The sequence below is a fragment of the Caretta caretta genome, chromosome 8 (genome assembly GCF_965140235.1).
Source record: "Caretta caretta isolate rCarCar2 chromosome 8, rCarCar1.hap1, whole genome shotgun sequence".
Taxonomy (NCBI): Eukaryota; Metazoa; Chordata; order Testudines; family Cheloniidae; genus Caretta; species Caretta caretta.
In genome coordinates this window covers 1,135,485-1,158,668 of record NC_134213.1, presented here as the reverse complement: position 1 = coordinate 1,158,668, position 23,184 = coordinate 1,135,485, and the positions used below count along the sequence as shown (strand labels likewise).

The window sequence follows — 23,184 nt, the reverse complement described above, 5'->3', positions numbered from 1 at the left end:
ATGCAGAGAAAAGAACAGACACACACACACTGGGAAGAGGGAGAGAGAAACAGAGAAGGAAGAGAAACAAAGGGCAGAGACAGCCTTGGGCAAAGATTGTTCATGGAGTGAGGAGTGTGACAATAGGCACTGAGGATATAACTAGCTCCAGGTTTAATTCAAAGGCGATATTCTCCCCTTGATCTCTGCGCAGACCTGGCTCCTGCTGCCATCCCCTGTGCCCTGAAGGGACAACATGCTCCTGAATTCGCCCCCGGCCCATAAAGTACAATGGCACCTCGCATTCAGCCCTTTCCTCCGAGGGAGCTGGACACCCCTGGCCTGAAGGCGTTGAGGAGCGAGGCTGGCCATACACCCCCAGTGCTGGAGAAGATCCCAGCTGTCGGTGCAGAAGTACCGGCAGCCCTCGGGAACACAATCACACCTCCGAAGAGGGGGCACGCTGCTGCCAGAGCCATTGTACCAAGCGCCGAGCCAGCAGCACCTTGGCCATCCGCCGGGCGGGCCGAACCCCACCCCCGGCGCGTCCCTGGCGGTGACCCCCGCCCCGAGCCGGGACTCGTGCGGGGTGAGCGCCTTGCACGCCAGCGCGGCCTCCCGGGCGAGCCCGGCTCCCGGGGCAGCAGGACCCGCGGCCGGCTCCAGGCAAGGATCGCGGGCAGCCGCCGGGCCCCGGGCCAGCGGGTCCCGCCCGCCCGCCCGCCGGCCGCGGGGCAAGCGAGGACGCGGGCCGGGGCCGGCGGGGCAGGCCGGGCCCGTGGGGCCGGGGCGGGCGGGCGGGCGGGGGCGGCCCGTGGGGCCGGGCCGGGCCGGGCCTGGGGGGCCGGGCCGGGGGCGCGGGGGCCGCGCGGGGGGGGCAGGCGGGGGCGCGGGGCCGGCCGCGGCCTCCATTTTGTTGGCGCCGCTCGGCAGCCGCGTGCGGGCCGGGCCCCGGGTGAGGCGCGGGCGAGGAGGCGGAGGCCGCGGAGGCCGCGGAGGGAGGGGGCGGGCGGGGCCGGGGGTCCCGGGCCCGGGGGAGCCGCCGCGGGGAGGCAGCAGCGAGCCCCGGCGGGGGCCCCGGGCACGAGGCGCTGGAGGGGCCGCGCGGCGCTGATTGGCCGGCGCTGAACCCCGAGAGTCGGGAGGGGCCGGCGGGCGCGCGCACTGGCGCGGGCGGGATGGCGGCCGGCGGGCGCGCGCACTGGCGAGGGGGAGGCGGCGGAGCTGCGGGGCCGGGCCGGGCCTGCTGGTTCTGGGCCCGCGCGGGGGCCGGGCGCGGGAGGGGCAGGTAGGGCCGCGCGCGCGCGGGCCGGAGGGGGCGCGGAGCGGGGGGGGGAGGGGCGCGGGGCGCGGAGCGGGGGGGGGCGAGCGGGCGGGGGCGCGGAGGGGGGGCGCGGAGCGCGGCGGTCCGGCCGCCCGCCCGCCCGCCCGCCCGGCGGGGGGAGGGGCGCGGGCTGCCATCTTGGAGCGCAGGCCCGGCCTGACCATTGTGCTCTGCTCGCTCCGCAGGTCGATGCCCGCGGCGCGGGATGGAGCCGGCCTGCGACGGGAGCCGGCGGGGCGGCCTGGCCCCCTTCGCCGGCCCGCGGGCCCTGCCCGAGCGCGCGGGCAGCCCCGGGGCTGAGCCGCCCCATGGCCGCCCGGGGCCGCTCCCCGCCAAGGCGGCCTGCGGCCAGGACCCGGCCTCCTGCTACATCCCGCTGCGCCGGCTGCAGGACCTCGCCTCCATGATCAGCGCCGAGGGTCTGCACGGCGCCGCCGCCGAGCCCGGGCCCGGCTCCGGCTCCCCGCCGCCCGCCCCCGAGCCGCCGGCCGCGGCCAGCCCGCCCCCGAGCCCGCCCCCGCCCCTGCCCCTGCCCCCGCCGCCGCCCGGCCTCGGGGCCCCGGACGGCCCGGCGCGGCCCGGCGCGGCCGCGGAGGGAAGCCCCGAGGCCGCGCTGCGGAGGAGCCTCGCGGGAGCCCCCTGCCGCCCGCCGCCGCCCGAGCCGGGGGCCGGGGCCGGGGCCGGGGCCGGGGCCGGGCCGGGCGGCGGCTCGGCGGCTCGCCGGCACCACGAGCCCATCTCGGCCCTCCTCTGCTCCCCCGCGCCGCCGGCCGAGACGCCGGGCCCGGGCGGCCGGGAGCCCGGCCTGGGGGCGCGGCCCGAGCGGGTCGAGCTGCGCCCGGTGCCCGGGCCCCCGGGGCCGACACGTGGGAGAGCGGAGCAGCCCTGCAGCGCCGCGGACGGGGCCGCCCAGGAGGATCCCGACCCGAGCCCCGGCGGCCCGCGAAGCGCCGTGGGGACCCCGGAGCCCGGCGCGCGGAGACAGTCTGTAAGCAGCCCGTGGTCCCGATCCACCGCGCCCGGGGGGAGCGTGCCGGCGGGGCGGGGCGGGGCGTCAGGTGCGCGTCCGCGTGCGGGTTCCCACCGCCGCCTCCTCTTCACCCCGCGGAGTGGCGGGATGGAGGTCGGGGCCCGTACAGGTAACGCGGAGCTGCTGCCATTTTGCATGGCGCAAAGTCCTGGAGGCTGGCGAAGAGAACCCCTGGGCTCCCCTTAGACGCCGGGGCAGTTCCTGCTCCCGCGGGAGCTGGCGTCTCCGAGCTGCCTGTGTCCGCGGCAGAGTTCCCAGCGAAGGCCTCGCTGCAGAATACTTACCGGCCGTGATGCGTGAGCCGGGACGAGCCCAGTTGGCCTCTTAGGGCTTAGGCCTGGTTTGCAGGTCCTGACCGTTTTTTGGGAACAGATTGTTTTACTTGTAAACTGAGTGGATTTGATCTGGCAGAGTCCTGGAGGTCATAGATACTGGAACCCGGTGGTGCCATTTTTAGTCTCTCTCCAGTGTGGAAGGGCTCTTAAAGCGTTCAAGTCTTTTGAGATGTTTGTTAAACTAGTATAAGAGCAGGATTGATATAGTTGCTGGCCTCTGGGGTTGTTTCTCCCTGTATGACATTTTAAAGATTGGAAATGCCATTTGCAGTGGCAGACTTTATTTTCAGATACAGTTTTTTTGACATTGCCAGTAGAGTTATCTCCTTATAAAACCTGAGAAGCTGGAGATGGAAAAGAGCAATTGGACCAGCTAGTCCACCCCTTACAAGTGCAAAATTGTTCCCTACAGTACATTTTCTAGTGCTTTGTCCAGTCTAGTTTTAAATAACCCAAGCCATTGGATTTTCCTACTTCATGGCTTAATAGAGCTCTCTGCCAGGAAGTCTCTAGCTATTCAGGCTACATTTTTCCTTTCTAATTTCATAGACTCCAAGGCCAGAAGTGACCACTGTGATCATTTAGTCTGACATTCTCTATAACACAGGCCAGAGAACTTCCCCCAAAATAATTCCTAGAGCAAATCTTTCAGAAAAAGATCCCATTACTTTTGGTTACGTCTCCTTGATTTTCAGAGCTCCCTAGAAGCAAAACTGCTTTAAACCTTCCTTTTAAGTTCCATAAGTAGTTGGATGTGTGTAACTTTGTTGTTGTATTTTACATGTGCCACCTATAATTTGTAGGTCACTTTCCTTCATTTCTAAGTGTGTGTTTCATAAATAATTGCTGCAGTACTAAAATGTATTATTCAAATTGCACATGCCACTCTTTTAATTTTTTTAAGAGCATTTGGCTAAAACTTCCCCTTGCTTTAAGCATGTCTTGTGTCTGAGTTTTAAATATTTTCTGACACTTGTGCTGGTGAGATTACTTAATACAACATCCACCCCCTGAAGACTTTTTTTTTAATTTAATTACAGATACTATAGTGTGACATGCTATGCGTGTACACAGTACTCTTGAAAATTGATTCATGTTTAGGTCTGTGTTCTTTGCTGTAGGAAGTGGAGCTATAAATTCAGAAACCTGCAGAGGGTTCTCCTAAGATGTGTTCAAAGGTGGGGGAGTAGGCCTTCGAAAAGTCTCTGTGTCCATAGAAAGGGATGATCTTGGAAAATCCGGAATGTCAGTTTAAACTATTTATGCTGCTGTTTTAGGCCCAAATCTTGCAATGAGCTCTGGGTGAAGAAAGCTTTCAGGGAAGGTAGTGCATGGGACCACTATCCTTCTAGGTCTTTGGGGAGATCCTGTTGCTGCTTTGTCTCTTTTCTATTTACTGCAACTTTCTTTGTTTTGAAAAGCAAAGGAGTTACCTACAGCAGATGTGCTCAGTGATGCAGCAGTGGGAGGGGTCTCGCTGTGTAGAGGAGTTTTCACAGCAGCACTTCGCACTGAAGCACTCAAGTTGTAGATCGGTGATCTCATAGGTGCTGCAGAATTTGGAAAGGCACAGAAATAAAATCAATTTATTTTTGTATTGGATTTGTAATATTTTTTTATGTACAAACAGGAGGCTCAAAGGCTTGGCTTTCTAATAAAATAAATCCCGTTTGCTGTATTGTGGCTGAGTCCTTAAGATAATTCAGTGGAGCTAAAGAGTAGTTTGTATTTGGAAAAAATATTTTTTTAAAAAAAAAAAAGCACCTTTCAACCAACAGATCATCTTCCTCTGTGCACTGTGGAGGTCTTATCTGCTTTCTTTATTTGTGAAAGTAAATTTTTGTGAGTTTACATTTGCTAGTCCTGCAGCTCTGGGAGAGGGAGCTAGATTTTAGTCTGCATCGCATTCCAAACAGAATAGTTAACTGCAGTCCAACTGCAGAATCTTTATTACTACAGATGGTAGTAGATAGAAATAACCAAGCTTGATTCTCAGATCCCAAGCTGCGTTGGTGGTGCTAGCATTTAACTCCTTACTCCACCTATTTACATGTAATTTGAGCCAATTTTCTTTGGAGTTGCTGAAAGATTTAAAAATCAGGAGCTCGCATGGCTATTTTTAGAGTTGCTTTTCAGAGATGGACTCCTCTGTAAGCCCTTTCAACCCTGCCCCCAAGGACAGAGCTCGCAGGGAGCTTTTGTTCATGATGCTAACCGCTTTGAGCATGCCCACAGCTTCTCAGACTTCCTGTTTTGTTAAGAATAAAGTCTGTTTGAAGATAGGGCCTCTTGTTTGTGCCTGTGTTCAGCTGTTTTTTAAATGAAGCATTGGGCACTCACTTTCAAAGGGATGACCGTTTCCAAGATGACAGTAGCTCCCCCAAAGGAATTGATGGGAAAATAGGTGGATTTTTTGGTTGGTGACAAAAAGTCACATTTAAAAATAGGCACTTTGGTGCATGCTAAATTCCTTTATTTATATAGGTGAGATTAGAAAGCTTTAACTACATGGTCACGTGGTATATTTTCCACATGACTCTGCTGGGGTCAGGGTACAGGATGCCCAGTGCTCAGGGAATGATGCCTCTGTTCAGTGTTCCTTATCATTCAGTGTGTGGCCTTATGTCTTATTTACCGCATGTCATCCAAACCCTACACTAAATACAGGATTATTGATTTCCTTATAGGCTCTTCTGTGGTTCTTGTTACTGTAATATCTGGTCCTCACAAACACTAATGAATGTATTGTCACACTGGTCAGCGAGAGACAATAGTAGTTAGTCCCGTTTTACTGATGAGGAGCTAATGCAGTGGGAGACCCAAGGCCAAATTTGTAAAAGTCACCACTAACTGAAGGAAGACTTGTGGCACCTTAGAGATTAAGGTGCAACAAGTACTCCTTTTCTTTTTACTGACTGAAGGTTATTCAGTGATTATTCTCCACTTTGAGACATCTCGGATGCATATGCAGGGCTAGCGGAACACTGCAGGGGAGGGGTGTGTTGCCAGAAAACAGCTGTGTTGTGTGAAACATGGACAAGCAATGGCAGTTTTCATCTGATTGTAACGTGGCCAAATTTGAAAGGATTTCCACGAGGCCAGCAAAAAGCACCTCTGACCTCCAGAACTAATCCCTACTAAACTTCAAAATCCCGCTGCAAACCGTGGAGGAGTGAGACCTCTTCTGAAAAAAACGACCGCAGTGTTCACAATAAAAAGTGTTAGGCACCCTAAATATAGTAGCTGCTGCTGCTGCATAGTGAATGGGTTCTGCCCCGCGACTTTCCCTGCCTCTTTTTGAATTCCTTTTGCCTTGTTAAGCACTCTGCTGTTGGAGAGCTCTCTAGAAGAACCTTCTCATATGAAACCCTCACTATAGCATGAGCAACTAAGATTACATGTTGATTTAAATTTTAAATGTTTATGGTAGCACACTGTCCCTTAGATGCAAGTGTTTGTGTGTATTCAGAGTATAAGTCCCCTTTGTCAGCCCTGGTTTCCCCCAGTGCAGTAATCAGATCGGTTTGGCTTTCCATATTGAAAACAGGCAACAAGCGCCGCATGCACATACCCTCTGAAAACTAGAGGCTGTCCGCTAGCCACTATCCTTGTTCTGTCTCTTTCAAAGACCTCTTCTTAACACTGAAATTTGTCTGGGTTGGAAGATCTGGTTCTTTCTTGGAAATGGCTGTGTGATTGGATCTTATGCTTACTGTGAAGTAGAATGCCATGGAAGTTGCCAGGGTACCACGCTTGTGAAGTGACTACACTGTACCTTTTAAAAACGCATTATTGTTTTAAATGCTGTTTAAATTTCATGCAAAAATCTTCAAATGTGATGACTGTACAGAAGGAATGGTGGTCCAGTCTTTAAAACGTTAGCCTGAGCCTTGGAAGAGCCAGGTTTAGTTCCTGCCCATCCACAATCATCCTTTGTGACCCTAGGTATGTCACTTAGCATCTCTGTCTCTCCGGTCCCATCTGTACAATGGGGATAATCGCAGTGCTTTACCTTGTAAGGATAGACACCTTGTAAGGGCTTTTGTGAGGATAAATACATAGATCCTATATGTGGGGCAGATAAGTACGATAGAGGCTGCTGTAATGGTACAATTTTATTTTCAGTCTCTGCGGGCTTTTGAATAGTTATTCAGGAAATAGAGATTTCCATTGCAATGGATTGGATCTTGGCAGTATTGCACTCTTTAGCAGTAATCTTCTTTATTCCAGTTTCACCTCTACTTGTTTCCACCTGATAACTTGTGGTGCTCAGGAAATTAGGTGTCAGCTACAGGTTTTCCTTTGCATTGTGGCCGTAAACAATGAGTTATCACTTGGTATGTATATTTACACTACACATAATGCACCTTAAAAAGCGTATGATTAGTGATCTTCTGGTCATACAGGGTCATGCAACTGTTTGTTTGCAGCTGAACAGATGCTACAGCTGTGAATAGCAAAACCTCAGGTGTTGTCTTGTAAATTGCTAGAAATGGGTCACAAAAGACATTGGCATTAAATTCTTCAGTCTCCTGAAAGTGTTGTGTTTCTGTCTCAGAACTTTATTTTGAAGTCAAACTTTGTCAAAACCTTCACATGAATTTCTGTTTACTGTTTGAGTAACAGAAACTTTGTTTAAACAAAATACTACTTTGTCTATTCTTCCTACCTGTATCTCATTCTTAACCATGTGTTTGGACTCAGCTTCTTTTAGTACCATGTTTATTATTTAGCTATTTGATTTTTCTTCTAGAAAATCTCTTCCAAAACTGTGCCTATTACAAATTTATATAACTGAACATGACTGTAGTTTTGTTCTTATTAACTCATATAAATTTTAGCCAAGGGTTGAGATTAATGTTTCAGTTTGATTATGGAACAATAATTTTAAAGACGGAGTGCAAAAAACAAATTTTTTTGACTCAAAAAGTCACATGAATTTGCTAATTTCTTGCTACAGTATAACAGCTGCCTTTGAAACCCTTTGTGGATTATTTCCAGAGGTAGGTTAGAACTTGTAGTTTTCTTTTAAGACAGTTAATTGTATGAGCGGGAGTTCTGTGATCTCTTGTTTTTCTTTCTTCCGCTGTATAAACTGGACATTCTTTAAAGTACCAATAAAGCAAATACAATCAGAAATACACACAGATCTGTAGGGTCAATGGAGAGATGTAGCCTTTTGGTTTGTTTTATACCTAATGAGTTCTGAATTTTAACTAATGAACAGAGGCACAAGAAGAACCCAAGTGGCATTTTCTTGAAGTGACTGTAAGTAGTTTATGGTGTTCCTTAAAGGAATACCATCAACTTAGAAATCAGACTTCTGTATTGTTATAAATCAGCGGTTCTCCACCAGGGGTCTGTGAACCAGTTTCTGGTTCCACGGGCTCTTCTGCTGAAGCCCCAAGTCCCTGCACCCCTGTGGGGTTGAAGCCCAGAGCTCTGAGCCTTGGCACCCCCACAGGGCTAAAGCCTTGGGCCCCAGTGCCCCCCATGGGGCTGAAGCCCAGAGCCGTGGGGCTGAATCTCAGAGCCCTGGGCCACGAGTCCCCTACCCCTTGAGCCACAAGCCCCGGCACCCTGCGGGACAGAAGCCCTGAGCCCTGCAGAGCTGCCCACTCCACGGCCCTGGAGTTTTTATAGTGTGTTGAGGGAGCCTCCGAAAGAAAAAGGGTGAGAATCCCTGTTCTGAATAACACCGAAGATTACGATCACTGAAAGATTAGGAGAAAAAAATCTTGTTCCTTGATGCGTTTGATAGCACTTTGCTTACAATAAGTTTTATTGTTTCTCCTGTATAGTCCTTCAGTAAATTCTTTTTGTTCTTTGTGCTGGTCGTGAACACAGGAATGAGGGGCAGATGTTAAAAAATATGATTGTAAAACCACAAAAAGGGCAGAAGGGCTCAGAGATGGCGTGGGACCTGAAACTATTTATTTTAAACTCATTAAAAAAAAAAAAAAGATTGAAAATTGATGGTATCACTTTAATACTGGAAAGGTGATTTGTGTTTGGTCCTGTCTGTACTGATCCATCTGTCCTGTCCTATACAGTCTTGGCTAGGGGAGATGCGGGTTAAGTCGTTTGACAGTGGGGAGGTAGCACTACCATCATTAAGGTTATGTCAGGATTCCCATTTTAATGAAAAGTATGTCTTGAGTTAGAGGATCAATTGCAAATATTTGTAGTTTCTGAACTGCTAGAATTTCCTGTAGTAGTTTGTAGTGAATAAAATGTTAATTGTGACTTTTTAAAAGTGCCACATAACTAAAATGTTTCTAGTGTTCGAGATTTTCTTTGGATCCCTTTGAAGATACCCTGGAGCAGCCAGTTATGCAATTAAATGTGTGATTCTTTGCTAGGAGCACAGTGCAAGAATACTTGATAAGTTACACGTTTTGATTAATTATTTAAAGTTTAAAAAGTTACTTCTTTGAATGTTGACACTGATACAATATAAGGCTCACGTTTGACATTATTATTATTATTATTATTGATGACTCCAGGTAGAGGACAGCATAGGAGTTACTGAGCGCAAGGACAGAGGGCTTAGGAGGACACAATGTCTCAGACATATTGCACCCTGCCAGGCAGCAGGATTTCAGGAGATGGCAACTGTAATCCACCCTAGCCCAGTGGGACTGTGTGTCCTCCTGGAGAGGCTGGACCACAGATAATGGTTTGAATTGGGTCCTGACACTATCCTGATCCCTTAGCTCAGTGGTTCTCAGACTTTTGTCCTGGTGACCCCTTTCACACAGCAAGCCTCTGAGTGCGACCCCCCCCATATCAATTAAAAATACTTTTTAAAATATTTAACACCGTTATAAATGCTGGAGGCAAAGCAGGGCTTGCACTGGAGAATGACAGCTCGTGACCCCCCCCATGTAATAACCTCCCCACCCCCTGCGGGGTCCTGACCCCCAGTTTGAGAATCCCTGCTTTCGCTCAAGCAGCAGAGCCCTCATGCTTTTCAATCCAGATGTCCTAGGTTCAGTCCCCACAGATGTGTCTGGGGGTTTACACTGCTATATACTCCTGCAGCTCAGACAATCTTCCCCAGTCAGGATGAGTGTGACCCATGCTAAAAATGTGGCTCTGTCACCCTCTAGCGGCTAGATGATGTGTAATGATGCCCCCCGTTGGGTCACTTACTGGAGAATGAACCCTGTACTTGTGGTTTTGAACTGGTGCTGTTTTGAGCTAGAGGACCAGAGCTCTAGGTCAAAGGCAGGAGCAGACTCGGAAACCTCAATATGTGGTGTAGCCCCTACAGAGAGAGACAGCCCCATGCTGTGTTCGAATGGGATGCAGATGCTTCAAGGAAAGGAGGAGGTTTGGGGCATTTTGAAATAACCATTGCCACCTATGGTCAGTATATTAAACATCAATGATCAGTGTCATCTCTGTGGTTGTCACTCCTGGCTCTGGCTGTCAGGCCTCAGGGAAGTGAGAGGCTCAGTCACACCTGTGGTAGCCCTTCTATGTGTCCTCCCCCAAGACGACACGTCCACCAAATGCCAATTCTGACCCCTTTCATCTGACTCCTGCTTCCTTTTGCAGACTGGCAAGCCTCACGGTGCTGGTGACCTGGATGTTAGCAGAAGTATTGTGTTTGGGGTTGGGAGGTGTCAGTCAGGACTTCCACAAGGTACCGTCATATTGTTTCCACACACAGCTGGCAAGGTCAGAAGGAAAGTGTGTTGCGTTTCAGGGGTTTGACATGCTGAAAGTTGGATCATGATGGCAGGTTGGAAGGGGGAGAACTCTGCTTTATGCTGGCTGAGAGAGGGAGTCTGGGGCATGTGTGTGGAGTAGATAGCCAGTTGGATGAAGCTGGGGTACATATTGTGTTTGGTATGCACTGGAGACGGAAGTGAATGCCTCTTGGAGCATGTCCTCCACAATGCTGTAGGCACTGGAAAGGTGGCAAGGAATGTTGGAGCCTTTTCCCTTGTCATTTTGCATCCTTTCAGGATTTGGGTGCGTTGAATATGTCCTGACGTGATCTCTGCTGTCGCAAAACAAAATTGTGCGGTTTTGTTTTTTGTTAATTCGTAATAGTATAGTAACCCTTTCCGGTGGCTTTAAAAGAGCATGATGCTGGACACTTACGAGCTCCATTTGAGATTGGGCATTGACATTATTTTGATGGGACTTCAGTAACGTAACCTAACGTAATGTAAAAGTCAAGAACTTTCCTGCTCTTGGTAGTGATGGCTGTAATTAACATAGCAAAGTAGCTTCCATTAGTAACTTTCCCGTAGTCTCATAGGCTCATAGTTTTCCGAAATACTGATTTGAGGGCTTAAATTTTCCATTTTTGTTCTGTCTGATTTTTGCATGTGTACGTTTTGAGTTGTGTGAGAAGGGGGAAGTAGCACTTTAAAATGTTACCAGAAACTTAGTAGCCAGAGTTTGATACAAGAGACTGGAATGGGGAACTCCTGCTCATTCTGTCCTTGGGCAGTGTTCTGGTGAAAAATCTAGCTATCCTCGAACTGCTGCAAGACTGAGGTGGTAGGATATCTAGCAGGGTGCTATCCTTGGGCCCTTCATGGAGCTTCCATCATTTAAATTCGATGCTCTGCTCCGCTCTGGCTGTTAGAAGGAGGAAGGAAACTTGTCTGCCCTCTGTAGCAGCAGGAGGTCAGGGAGCGCCTTTGCTACTCTGCTTCTGCCCCAGAGCCTCCTAGCTGCTGCAGAAAGGGACAGGAAAGGATTTTTATGATGTTACTGGTCGTCTTTCTCTGTCGATAATTAATGCCTGCCCTTGCCCCAATGCTGTTTCTTGCTTTCCCAGGCAGCTGCTTGAACTTTACATTATTCTGGATGAGTGTCTCAGCTGTCTACAGATTTCTGAATAGCAGCAGTGAAAGAGACTGGAGTCTTGTTAATTTCACTCTGCTGTCCTTCTCCTCTGCAGGGGCTCCAGAGTTCTCTGTACATTCATTGTCTATTTATGAAGTTACCTTCACAACCATAAGGCCTAGGAGATTCATCTTTTTTAATTAAATCTTAAATTTGTAGAAACGGATGGCTGTGGCCCTGTTGTTCTCCAGGGCACATTGCTTACTGGTTTGTTCTAGAAGTAAAACAACGGGGGTGAGTTTGTACGGGTCATATAAAGAATTCTGACTTCTGTTGTATCCCAAAGAAAGTGAAGTAGCTGAAGTTTTAAACTTAAAATTTGGCATGAACATAATCCTCATTAAGAACTAATAATGCCTTTGCTTGGTTTGGAAAAAAGCTTGGCTTCACAAATATAAGACTTTTTGAAAATGTCATGCTACACATGCACGTTGAAAACCTTTCCGAAATCTAGAGGGGCACACTCTACTTCCTAGGTTGCCTTTTTTTATGCCAGAAGCTGCACTGATTGGATGATTTTGACTGTGGAACTGTACAATTACAAGTCCTGGAATGCAGAAGTCAAGGTTTCAGCAGCAATGCTTGCTTTGCTACATTGTACCTGTATTTTCTATTCCTGTTTTTCTGGTTAAATGTGTAGCTTAATAATGTTACTTTTTAGGTCATAAAATTTGTCCTGTGTGTGTGTGATACTTATAGGAAGTGCAACACAGCCAAGTTAATCTTACTATCTGAATGTTTTCCATTTTCTGACTTTTCACACTTAACTGTGCAACCTTAATGTTGGATCTATGCACATTTTTGGTTTTGAAAAAAGTGTGTATTTTTCTTAACATCAAGGAAGATGGAAGAAAAACTTAGAGCTTAATGTGCTCAAATCAGGAGACTGGAGAGAGAACTGGCACATGAGATTGCTTGTCCAGTAGCAAGGATTTGTAATAAAACCATCTATTTGGGGGTAGTATCTTAAGACTTGAGAAAAGCTAGTGTCATGTTTATGTGTAAGAATGGGAAAGAAAGTGATCTGGGCAATTACTGACCTGTTAGTCTGATCTCAGCAGTATGCAAGGCTTTAGAACAAATTGTGAAAGAAAGAATAATTAAATTAATGGGGGTAAATGGTAAAAGGGATGTACTGCAACATGGGTTTACCAAAGGTAGATCATGCCAGTCTAACCTGATTAGCTTCTTTGAGAAAGTAACTGATTTTTTTAGAATAAGGGAAGCACAGTAGATCTAATCTACTTTGACTTCAGTAACATGGTACCACATGGGAAATTATTAGCTAAATTGGGGAAGATGGGAATCAGTACAAGCAAAGTAAAGTGGATAAGGTTACTAAAGGGGAAAAGGCAACAGGTTGTGTTGAAGGGTGGATTATCGGACTGGAGGGAGGTTACTAGTGGAGTTCCTCAAGGATTGATTTTGGGACAAATTTTATTCAGTATTTTTATTAAGACCTTGGCACAAAAATTAGGAGTGTGCCAATGAAACTGGCTGATGATATATAGGTAGGAGGCATCATCAATACAGAGAAGGATCAGAACATAATACAGGAAGATCTGGATGATCTTGAAGGCTGGAGTAGTAGAAACGGGATGAAATTCTATTGCACGAAGTGCAAGGTCATGCATTTAGGGTCAGCTAATAAGCATTTCTGCTGCAAGCTGGGGACTTATCAGTTGGAAGTGACGGAGAAGGAAAAAGAGACCTAGATGTGTGGGTCGATCACTGGATGACTATAAGCCACCAGTGTGATTGGGATGTGAAAAAGGCAAATATGGTCCTTAGGCAAGACACTTCTAGTAGAGATAGAGAAGTATTAATGCCATTGAACAAGACATAGCTGTAATCCTGTGTACAGTTCTAGTCACCTATTTAAGAAAGATGAATTTAAACAGGAACAGGTGCAGAGAAGAGCTACTAGGGCGATCAGGGAAATCGAGGGCCTGTCTTCTGAGAGGAGACCGGAAGAGCGTGGCTTGTTGGGTCTAACCAAAAGAAGGCTGAGAGGGGATCTGATTGCTCTCTGTAAATACATTGGGAGCGTAAACACTAGGGAGGGTGAAGGGCAGTGACAGTGGGGATTTTTCCCTTTCCCCTGCAGCATGTGAGTGCAGATCACTTGCCAGGATTCTTTGGGTATGGCTCACTTAATAATTTCACTGGTTGGTCTGGTGGTCCCTTCTGGTCTTCAGCTCTGACTATAACCCTATGAATAAAGGGAAGGGGGAAGATGAGCAGGTCTGTGACCTATTTTTATGAGTTCTCTAATACTGGAACGTGTTTAGTGAGAAGACTGTTCTGTAAGGCATTTATGCAAAATGCAGGAAATGTTGTATGCTGTTTCTCTAATTTTTGAAGTAATTTATTTGTAATAAAGGTGCTAGAGCAGGAAAGTGAAGTCATCTTTATCCTGAAAACATGCAGTTTCAGCAACAGCAAGTGTAAGCATCCCCACATTCATCCACGGCTACTCTCTTATCTCTAACCTGGAGGGACTACATCCTATGGATCAGTCTTCCTGTACATTCAGCTCTTGGCTCTGCCGCTGAGGCTGCTAATAAAAATGCCACTTGCAGGAGTGCCTTTTGTGGTGTGGACTTCCGTCCACTAGGAAACTGGACTGAGAACCTCCAACTCCTGCAGTTGTTAAGTGGTGTCAGTTTGGATTTCTGGTTACTGTGGTGGTGTTGAGGTGCAGACTTCAGTATCCCTTTGGTAATACTTGATCCAGAATATGTAAGTACACTTAAAGTCACCACTGGTAAAATAGTGATGCAATTAACCCAAACCCCTTTGTGTCAGAGAACTCTCATCTATTAGCATCTCTTTCATACCTAAATGAGAATATTTTTATTCTAGAATTTTGAAGCTCTCTTGGAACATATCATTTCAGGTTATTATAAATAACCCAGTCAGCTGGTTTTTGTCTTTTCAATATATATATATACTCCCTCTCTTTGCCCCTTGGTGTCTGGGTGCTGCCCACTAATTAAAAATATATATACCAAAAATTCTAAAAATTGGCCTCAGATAAAAGAATAAATATAAGATTATAATCTGCTAGTATAATATGAATAAAATCCAGGTATGTTATTTATTGTGCTCTTTGTTTTGTCACAGAACTGTGTGAGCTGTCCAGGATTCGATGCCACTTCTTTGTAAATTGTGAGATGTGCTGTAGCTTTTCAGACATTAATGCAAAGCAGGTTTCAGAGTAACAGCCGTGTTAGTCTGTATTCGCAAAAAGAAAAGGAGTACTTGTGGCACCTTAGAGACTAACCAATTTATTTGAGCATGAGCTTTCGTGAGCTACAGCTCACTTCATCGGATGCATACCGTGGAAATGCAAAGCAGTTACATGTTAACTTTTTACTGATACAGTTACCACCACGATGAACAGAGATTAATGCGGGTTGCTTGGCTTTTATAGAAGGGTGAAAACCCTGAGCCATCCACTCTGGCATGATGGGTAGAATAGGCAAACTCCTGTCCAGTTGTTAGTGCACATTTGGGTTCTTTAGCTTAGAACTTCAGACCGTCAGTCACTAAGGGCCTCATTCTGACATGCTGGGCAGCTCTGAACTCCCACTGACCTCAGGAGCCCAAGCTAATGGCAAAAATCCCATTGATTTTAGTTCTTCAGGATAAGGCCCTGAGGCTAGAGAAGGGAGTCATTTAAGGTTCTTTGGGCTTCTGTAATGTCCATGTTTTGTTCTAGGCATGCTCGACACACAGATTTCATGCCGATATCACTGTTTTGATTAGGGGCAATGAGATGTTTTTAAATTGGAGTACTTACAGCAGTATAACTGGGGTAGTGTGGCTGCAGGTACAACAATAGAAAAGTGCTTATACTGGTATAGCGTACTCCTCTTCTCCTGTGGCAATAAGCTGCAGTGCTGTGAGCACGTCTCTGGTGGTGTAATTGTGAGCACACTAGGGCGGTTGTATCACTTTCTCTGTACTGGTATATTAAACCAATACAAACTGTGCGGATAGTCAAGGCCTTAGTATTAATGTGCTTTGTGTTACTTCCTGCGCAGAAACTTCAATAGAAGCGCTCTTTTTGCTTGGATTCAAACACTTCTTTACCTGTTACGTAATAATTTACTTTTCTTCCCTTTGCATGTGTTTTGGCTGGTAGATTCAATTTCATTGAAAGAGATTTCAGAATGCTTATTTAAAACAGAAAATTCACTAAAGAAAAAGCAAGTCATACCAAACAAATATTTTCGTGATCCTGTCTTTTTTTCTTCTCTGTTCTATTGTTTCCCCATACTGAAAGAAATAATGATCCATGGAGTCACGTCTTCTTTTGTACTCCAAGAGAGGTGATTAACAACATTCGGATAACCAAGTCCAGGTCAGTGAGCTACAGTAGAACCTCAGAGTTACGAACACCTTGGGAATGGAGGTTGTTTGTAACTCTGAAATGTTCGTAACTCTGAACAAAATGCTGGGGGGGGGGTTCTTTTAAAATTTACAACTGAACATTGACTTAATACAGCTTTGAAACTTTACGATGCAGAAGAAAAACTCTGCTTTCCCTTTATTTTTTTTTAGGTAGTTCACGTTTAACACTGTACTATTTGCATTTTTTTTTTTTTTTTTGGTCTCTGCTACTGCCTGATTCTATGCTTCTGGTTCCAAATGAGGCATGTGGTTAATTGGTCACTTCGTAACTCCGGCATTCATAACTCCGGCGTTCGTAACTCCGAGGTTCTATTGTAATGGGTAGCTTCAGGAAGAGCTTGGTGTAACGCTGAGATGCCACCAGCAAATGATCAATGCGAGCACCGATTTACGTTGTGGTCCATAGTTTGTGACTGCTGTCCACAGTCATGTTGTGGATTGTGTTTCATCTTCCAAAATTGTAAGAGATGACCGCATCTGTCATGCAGTATTCTAAACAGTTCACTGTGAGCCATTGTTTCTGGGGTTTGTTGAAGCATGGAAGTTCTTTTGTGGAGCCAGCAATTCGGTGTTTGTTTGGGACATTAGCATTGTCCCAGACTTCTTTCCAGTGTGCCTCAGGATTAAGTGAGGACCCCTTAAGAGCTTCAGCCTGCTCCCGAAGAAGCTTGAATGATTTCGGACATGTCTTTGAAAGGTTGTGGGGGTCCTCGTGAATTGGTAACTTCAGGTTGGCCACGGTTCAATTGTATTTCTCTGGATTTTAGGTGGGGGTATGTGTGCCACCGACATGGGGCAGCCATTTTTCATGTAAATGAAAGCTGCTGGTCTCGCTGAACCTAGCAGTCTGAGCTCCCATGAGCCTGGACTACATTAGGGCTTTTTCTGCAGAAGTTATCTACCGCAGCAAGTGCCTCTTTGTCTTTGCTAGCTCTAGCAACGCTGGACCCCAGGGTGGATAGGCAGCTGACATTCTATGACACATGCAGCCACTAAGGTTAGATATTTCAAAGTCAGCTGGTCCAGATAACTTGCATCCAAGAGCCTTAAGAGTCAGGGAACAAATATTTAATAATGGACTCTTCAGTCTGGCAGAGAAAGGTGTAACATGAATACACAATCATGTACATTCAAAATGAAGTAGTGGAAGCTTTCAACTTAGTGCTAATAGTGACTACCTTTCTGAACCCATGACACTTATTTATGAGTTGGCTTTACCGGGCTTCATTAAGTGGCATGTATGAGTCTGATGACTAAGCTTGCTAGCCAGATGGAGATACCTGTGCCACTACGGTCTCATGCCACCTCTTCTTGCGGTTTAGAGAAATAAACAGTTGCGTACTGTTTGTTGCCTATTCATTGGAAACATGCTTTCAATCACCTTTCTATTCAGTACACATTTCTATGTAGCTTTTATAGCATCTAAGGCCAGAAGGGATCACGGTGATCATCTTATCCCCTGCAGAACATAGGCCATAGGATTTCCCCAAAATAATTCCTGTCCTTTGCTTTTTACCTTTTCCATCCTGTCTTCATTCCATGTTTTATTTTCATTCCTACAGTAGATCAGAGCTGTATCTTTTCCTGCATTAGTCTCCATGTCTGTGGTTTCCTTTTTCTCTGCCTTTAGACTCTCTATTTTTGATCCCAGCATCATTTTATTTTCCTCCTCCGCCCATTACCATTTGTCTGTTCCACTTACTCTTTCCTCCCCCAAATTTCTCAATACCCTGCTTCTCTTTTCAGTTTAACCCGCCGGTGTCTCTTCCCCACATGCACCCACACACTAACACATTCCTTCATCCCATCAACACCTTCACACAAATTGAAAAATTAATCAAACAACTAATAGCCAGAGGCGTAAATACCCAACATGAGGGGTAGCAGCCAAATAAGAAGCCACAACCCCTGTAATTTGATGCCTTTGTGGCTGTTCTCTCTGCATCTCATTCAGGGTGTAACCTTACGTTTTGTAACCGTATTGCCATTGGGTGGGTGCTGGCTTTCAAGGCTTCCAACCCCTCTGTCTGCTGGAAGGAAGGAGCATTCTTTGTCTCCCCTCGGGCCCCAGAACATCCTGGCTGCAGCAAGGCAGTGGTGGAGCTTTCTGCTGATCTGTCCTGTCCTGATCCTGAGTGCCTTGTGTTTATTATCTAAGTCCAGTTTCTCAGTGAATAACTCCTGGGTTTGTCACTGCCTGTAATTTTCCTGGACACCAGTAGCCTGCCTGATGCTTGACAATTTCCCTGCTACCTGGCTGGTTTTAAGTAGCCACTGTAAAGCTAATCAGTCTTGTTATCTTTTCTCCGCTGCCGTGGAACAGACATTGAAGCTGACTATTTGCAGACTTAGGAAGGTGCTTTTGCATCAGTTTACACTCAGGGCTAGTCTTCACTAAGGAGAGATCCATGCTGCTGCATTCGATGCAGCAGGGATCTATTTAGCGGGTCTAATGAAGACCCGCTAAATTGATGGCAGAGTGCTCTCTGGTTGACCCTGGGACTCCAGCTCTCCGAAAATCGTAAAGTAAGTCAACTGGGCAGCGTCTTCTGTCGACGCAGTGCAGTGAACACACCAGGGTAGGTCAGCCTAAGCTACGTTGACTTCAGCTATGTTATTTACATAGCTAGAGTTATTTTTCCTCCCTTGGTATCCTGCTGTTAAGTGAATTGTCTGATTAGACACTTGGTAAGGCAACTCCCATCCTTTCATGTATTTTCCACTCCATGCATCTGATGAAGTGGGTTCTAGCCCACGAAAGCTTATGCCCAAATAAATGTGTTAGTCCTTGTGGCATCTTAGAGACTCCTCATTGTTATAGCTGGAGTAGCGTAACTTAGTTCGACTTACCCCAGTATTGAAGACAAGCCCTCAGTTCATGTTTGGATAGTTATCGGCACCAACTTGAGGGTGAGAATCTTACTTTTTTTTAAACTGAAAGCTTAAAATCTGCAGAAGTTGGTGGTGCCTGTGTAGGAAAGATTCATACCTGCCCTGCATGAATAGAACTTTTTTTCAGATCCTGTTTATGTGTAGCACCTTTTACAAGCATCAAGACGCTCTTCAGAGTTGCAAACAACCCATACAGGGATCACTTGACTTTCCACTATTTTGGAATTACCTCTCATGTGGGAAGCAGCAAATGTCATGGAATCAGCAAAGCTTGTCCAGGAAGTGAAGATGCCACGGGGCAGGGTGGATAAAAATCAATGATTTTTTTAGTCAGATTTTTTTATTTAAATTGGATTTTTTTGATAAAATGCTTTTTGAGGAAAAACCTATCTAAAGATAGTTTTAATTAAAATGCATTATATCTCAAAGCTATCTCATCATGGAATAGGGATTATAAATTCTAATTCTATAGAATGAGACAATAGATTCATGTAATGTTTAAGAAAAGTTTTGTAAATGAGTTCCAATCGTTCATGGATTAGGGACCCAATCTTATGGGATTCCAGGCGCTTCTGTATAGATTATTTAGGTTAATCTTTCTATCTACATAATGGGACTCCGTGTTCAGTCTAGAAGCTACCATCAGAGATGCTTAGTTTTGCAGTTCTGAGACTGTGGATTTGTCTTCCCAGAAGTAACATGCTTGTTAACAGCAAAAATGTTTTTAAATAAATAATATATAGAGGTGAGAAATAACAGACCTCAACTCTGTTGTCCCTCTGCAAATTTGTGTACATAGAGTCAATCCCTTACCTCTCTCTAAAAGTGCAGAGTTTCAAAAAGTTTAGTGAATAGAAGATTGTTGGGGGTGGAATAGGTCTGGAGATGAATCTGAGAAGCAAGGGACATATGCTTGTTTTGTTAAAATATTATATGTTTGCTGTTGAAGAAAAAAACCCAGACTCCATAACATAGTTGTTTCTTGTTGAATTGGCGATAGTTCACCTCCCAATGACTTCATAAATATCTGCTTTGATTACCTTTGGTAAATGAAATAACCAAACAATCATTCATTTTCTGATATAGCGGTAAAACTAATCTGAAAAGTTTTCAAAATAAATCACTGTTTAAAAATGTATAGTGTGTACCTGCTAAAAATGACACCTACCTCTCTCTCGGAGTGGTGAAGAATGGGTATTAAGGTTATAACAAACAAGAAGAATGCACGTTTATGTAGAAAACCATGATTAAATCAAGTCTTCCTGACTAGTGAGTTAAATCAAATCTACCCTGCCACTGGGAAATTTAGGCAGGCAGAATGGTACCAGTGATCTGGAGCACAACATAAGTGTGTGTTTCACTCCTGTAGTCATAAATGTTAATGTATAGATAAACTATTTTAGAGCATTGTAACCATAAAATAATTTCTTCATTGCACCAGAATTAAAGCATAGAGACTTCCTGGCCAAGATGTTCTAAAATGGTGCTTAGAGTTCAGCACCTCGAGAGGTCTCCTGACCTTTCAGAAGTGTCCGTCACTTTAACTGGAGTTGCTTGGTGCTCAACGCTTTGGGAAAACAGGTGACTTGTTCAAGCACCTAGATGAGGATTTAGGAGGCTAACTATAGTGCCTAGTTTTGGAACAGCTTGGCCTGTTGCCTTACGTTCAGCTGCTACTTGGCTTGCAGTCTTTCACTGTTGCTTCTTTAGCAAGAGAGTCACTGCCTGTAATAGTCTGAAAAAAGCCAATAAAATACTAGGGATATCTGATCTTGCCATGCTGTGTTAATGATCTGAGCGCGCTGCAGTTGTCAGAGTGAGAGGGTAATGGCTGCAGAAATGACACACCCGATAGCCGTCAGCATGTGCATTAGTTTGTATGGATTTGTGGTTTATCCTCCTTCCAGCAGGACTAATAGAGATGAACAGCAATGCTATGAAGGGTGGTTACGGGACATGCACAGTAGTTACCACTGCTTAATAAATTGTCCGTTTTAAAAGGAAGATTAGCAAGACTCACGGGGTTTTCCTGTGTTTGTGTCATTCTGATAAAATCCTTTAGATGTATGACGTTTCTTTGCTCACTATTTATTTCACACCCGATTTATGAGAACTGCAGGTCTGGGGAGTTACCTAGTTCATACACGTTTATATAACATTATTGCTATAGTGTCTGTAAGAGCCTCCTCAAAACTTTATTGTGATGTCCCACAGTGATACTCAATGAATTACAACAGCTCTTTCGTCTCCCAAAACACTAGTGTGCAGGGATTGCATTTATTCAGGGTGGAAGCATACACTTGGCATGCAAGGCTGTGCTTCCGGGACAGTGACCCTCTCTCCACAGTTTAGTTTTGGGTCCGTGCTTTGACAGATGTAGACCACTTAAAACCACCAAAAAGTCATTCTTGCTTCATTCAAAAATAGTGTGAAAAAATTACTTGTAATTTTATATATAATCCAGGATTTATGCCCAGTCTCAACACAAATCAATTTAATATGTTCCAAATGATTGAATATACAGCAGGCAGTGCTAACCCAACTTGAAAGAGGATGTCAGACTTAATACACAATGTTCATTGTGATGTTTTTCAAAGAGAGCTAGGTAATATCATTTCCCTCCCCATGTACTCTGTTTCCAATCACTGCGTGACTTCTGTCCATCACTGGCAGAGATAAAATGTACGATCTACCTTGTATGGGGCAGGTAACCAGCTTTATTATTTAAAATTCCATGTCCTCTCCCATGCTAATAGGTGATAGAATGGGCTTCATTGCTAGATTACCAGGAATGGGAATTACATCTAGAAGTTGTGTTTTGGGCTCCCCTATGTCCCTTAAAAAAATCAATTTAACTGGCATTTAAAAAAATAATTAGCCCTCTCTGAAGTCTTGCAGTCCCAGGCACTAATATATTCTATCAATTTTAACCTAAAACTGTATGTTGTAATTATATTGTACTAGGAATAAAAATTATGGCAATCTGACCCAGAAAAATCCTGTACTTTTGGGGACCATAAGTATGGTTTTATATGGCACAATTTAACAGAAGAGCCATCTCTGTTTCTGTAAGTGCCTAATCACTGCTATTTAATCAGCAACATTAATTCTTTGTCATTAGTACTCTGGACATTGTCTAACAGGAAATATGTTTTTTGAAAATATAGAGGAGTCTTATTGCTTCTTCTTTGTTTTGGTTTTGTGGGAATTGGCAGGAAAGAGGCAGTGCCTAGAGGCAGCCGGTTTTGGGACAGCTGGCTCTGATGTTTGTCATGAAGGCACTGTACCAGTTTGCATTAGCTCAATTTCCCTTCATGAGAGCATTGATGGAGCCTTGATGATGCTTAATTATAAGACCAACATCGGACTCCTGGTGCTGAAAAAATAAGAACGTAAATTGGTGAAGAATTAAAATAATTGTGGAGTGGACTGAAGGTTGCTGAAAGGCTTCTAGAGTGTAATGAAACAGAGTTAGCTATTTTGTAGCTGCCTAAAACCTGGATAATTTCTTTAAGGGTGTTTTCACTAGAGAAGTTCGGTCACACTAGAACGTGCCTTTGAGGGGTTGTACTAAGGGCCCATCTCTAGGAGGGATTTTTGCCCTGGCGTAGGTACCTTGTTGTAGCTACGCTGGTGCAGTTCGCCCTGCTCAGACCAGAGCTGTGAGCAGTGTGTGTGTGTGTGTGTGTGTGTGTGTGTGGATTATACACGTCCTGTCTGCATTTAAAATGGTTTTGTAAATACTGCATACATATCTGCGCTCTTGAGAGAGAAATCTCACTTAGCCATAACGAAAGTTTGCTCATCTGAGACTAATCACTTATAAAAAGAATAGGAGTACTTGTGGCACCTTAGAGACTAACAAATTAGTCTCTCAGGTGCCACAAGTACTCCTGTTCTTTTGCGGATACACACTAGCACAGCTGCTACTCTGAAACTAATCAGTAATAGAATTTCATTATTATTTAAACAACCTGAAGTACCTAAAATAAGGTTGTAATGTGAACAGTCAGATGCATGTGTTTTTGTATCTGTACAAATGTTCATTTATATTATGGTAGCCCCTACAGGCCCACAAGGGTGGGACCCCATCCTGGTGGGTGCTGCACATACACAGTGAGAGGCCAGCCCTGCTCCAAAGAACTCACAGTACAACAGACCAGACAAATACAAAGCAGGAGGGGAAGTGACTGCCCTGCGAGGGAAAAGGATTTGCCTGAGATCACACAACAGGCCAGTGGCAGATCTCCTGTCTCCCAGTCCAGTGTTCTATCGACTAGGCTGTGCCACCTCTCTGGATGAGTTATCTGAGCTCTTAAACTTTGCTCGTTATT

General features: G+C 45.7%; 1 protein-coding gene across 7 annotated transcripts in view; it reads left to right on the top strand.

The window, feature by feature from the left end:
• The first annotated feature begins 361 nt into the window (after window positions 1–361).
• The window catches only part of NSD1 (nuclear receptor binding SET domain protein 1), a 140,626-nt gene continuing 117,803 nt past the window's right edge, over window positions 362–23,184 (top strand). For 6 of the 7 annotated variants that reach the window (XM_048860880.2, XM_048860878.2, XM_048860879.2 and 3 more), the window contains exons 1-2: window positions 1,112–1,267; window positions 1,489–2,291. In XM_048860880.2, the coding sequence (XP_048716837.2) occupies window positions 1,509–2,291 (783 nt within the window). In that variant the 5' untranslated portion in view covers window positions 1,112–1,267; window positions 1,489–1,508. Of the gene's footprint in view, window positions 569–1,111; window positions 1,268–1,488; window positions 2,292–23,184 lie in introns of those variants that run through there. The other variant, XM_075131209.1, reaches the window with a different exon arrangement.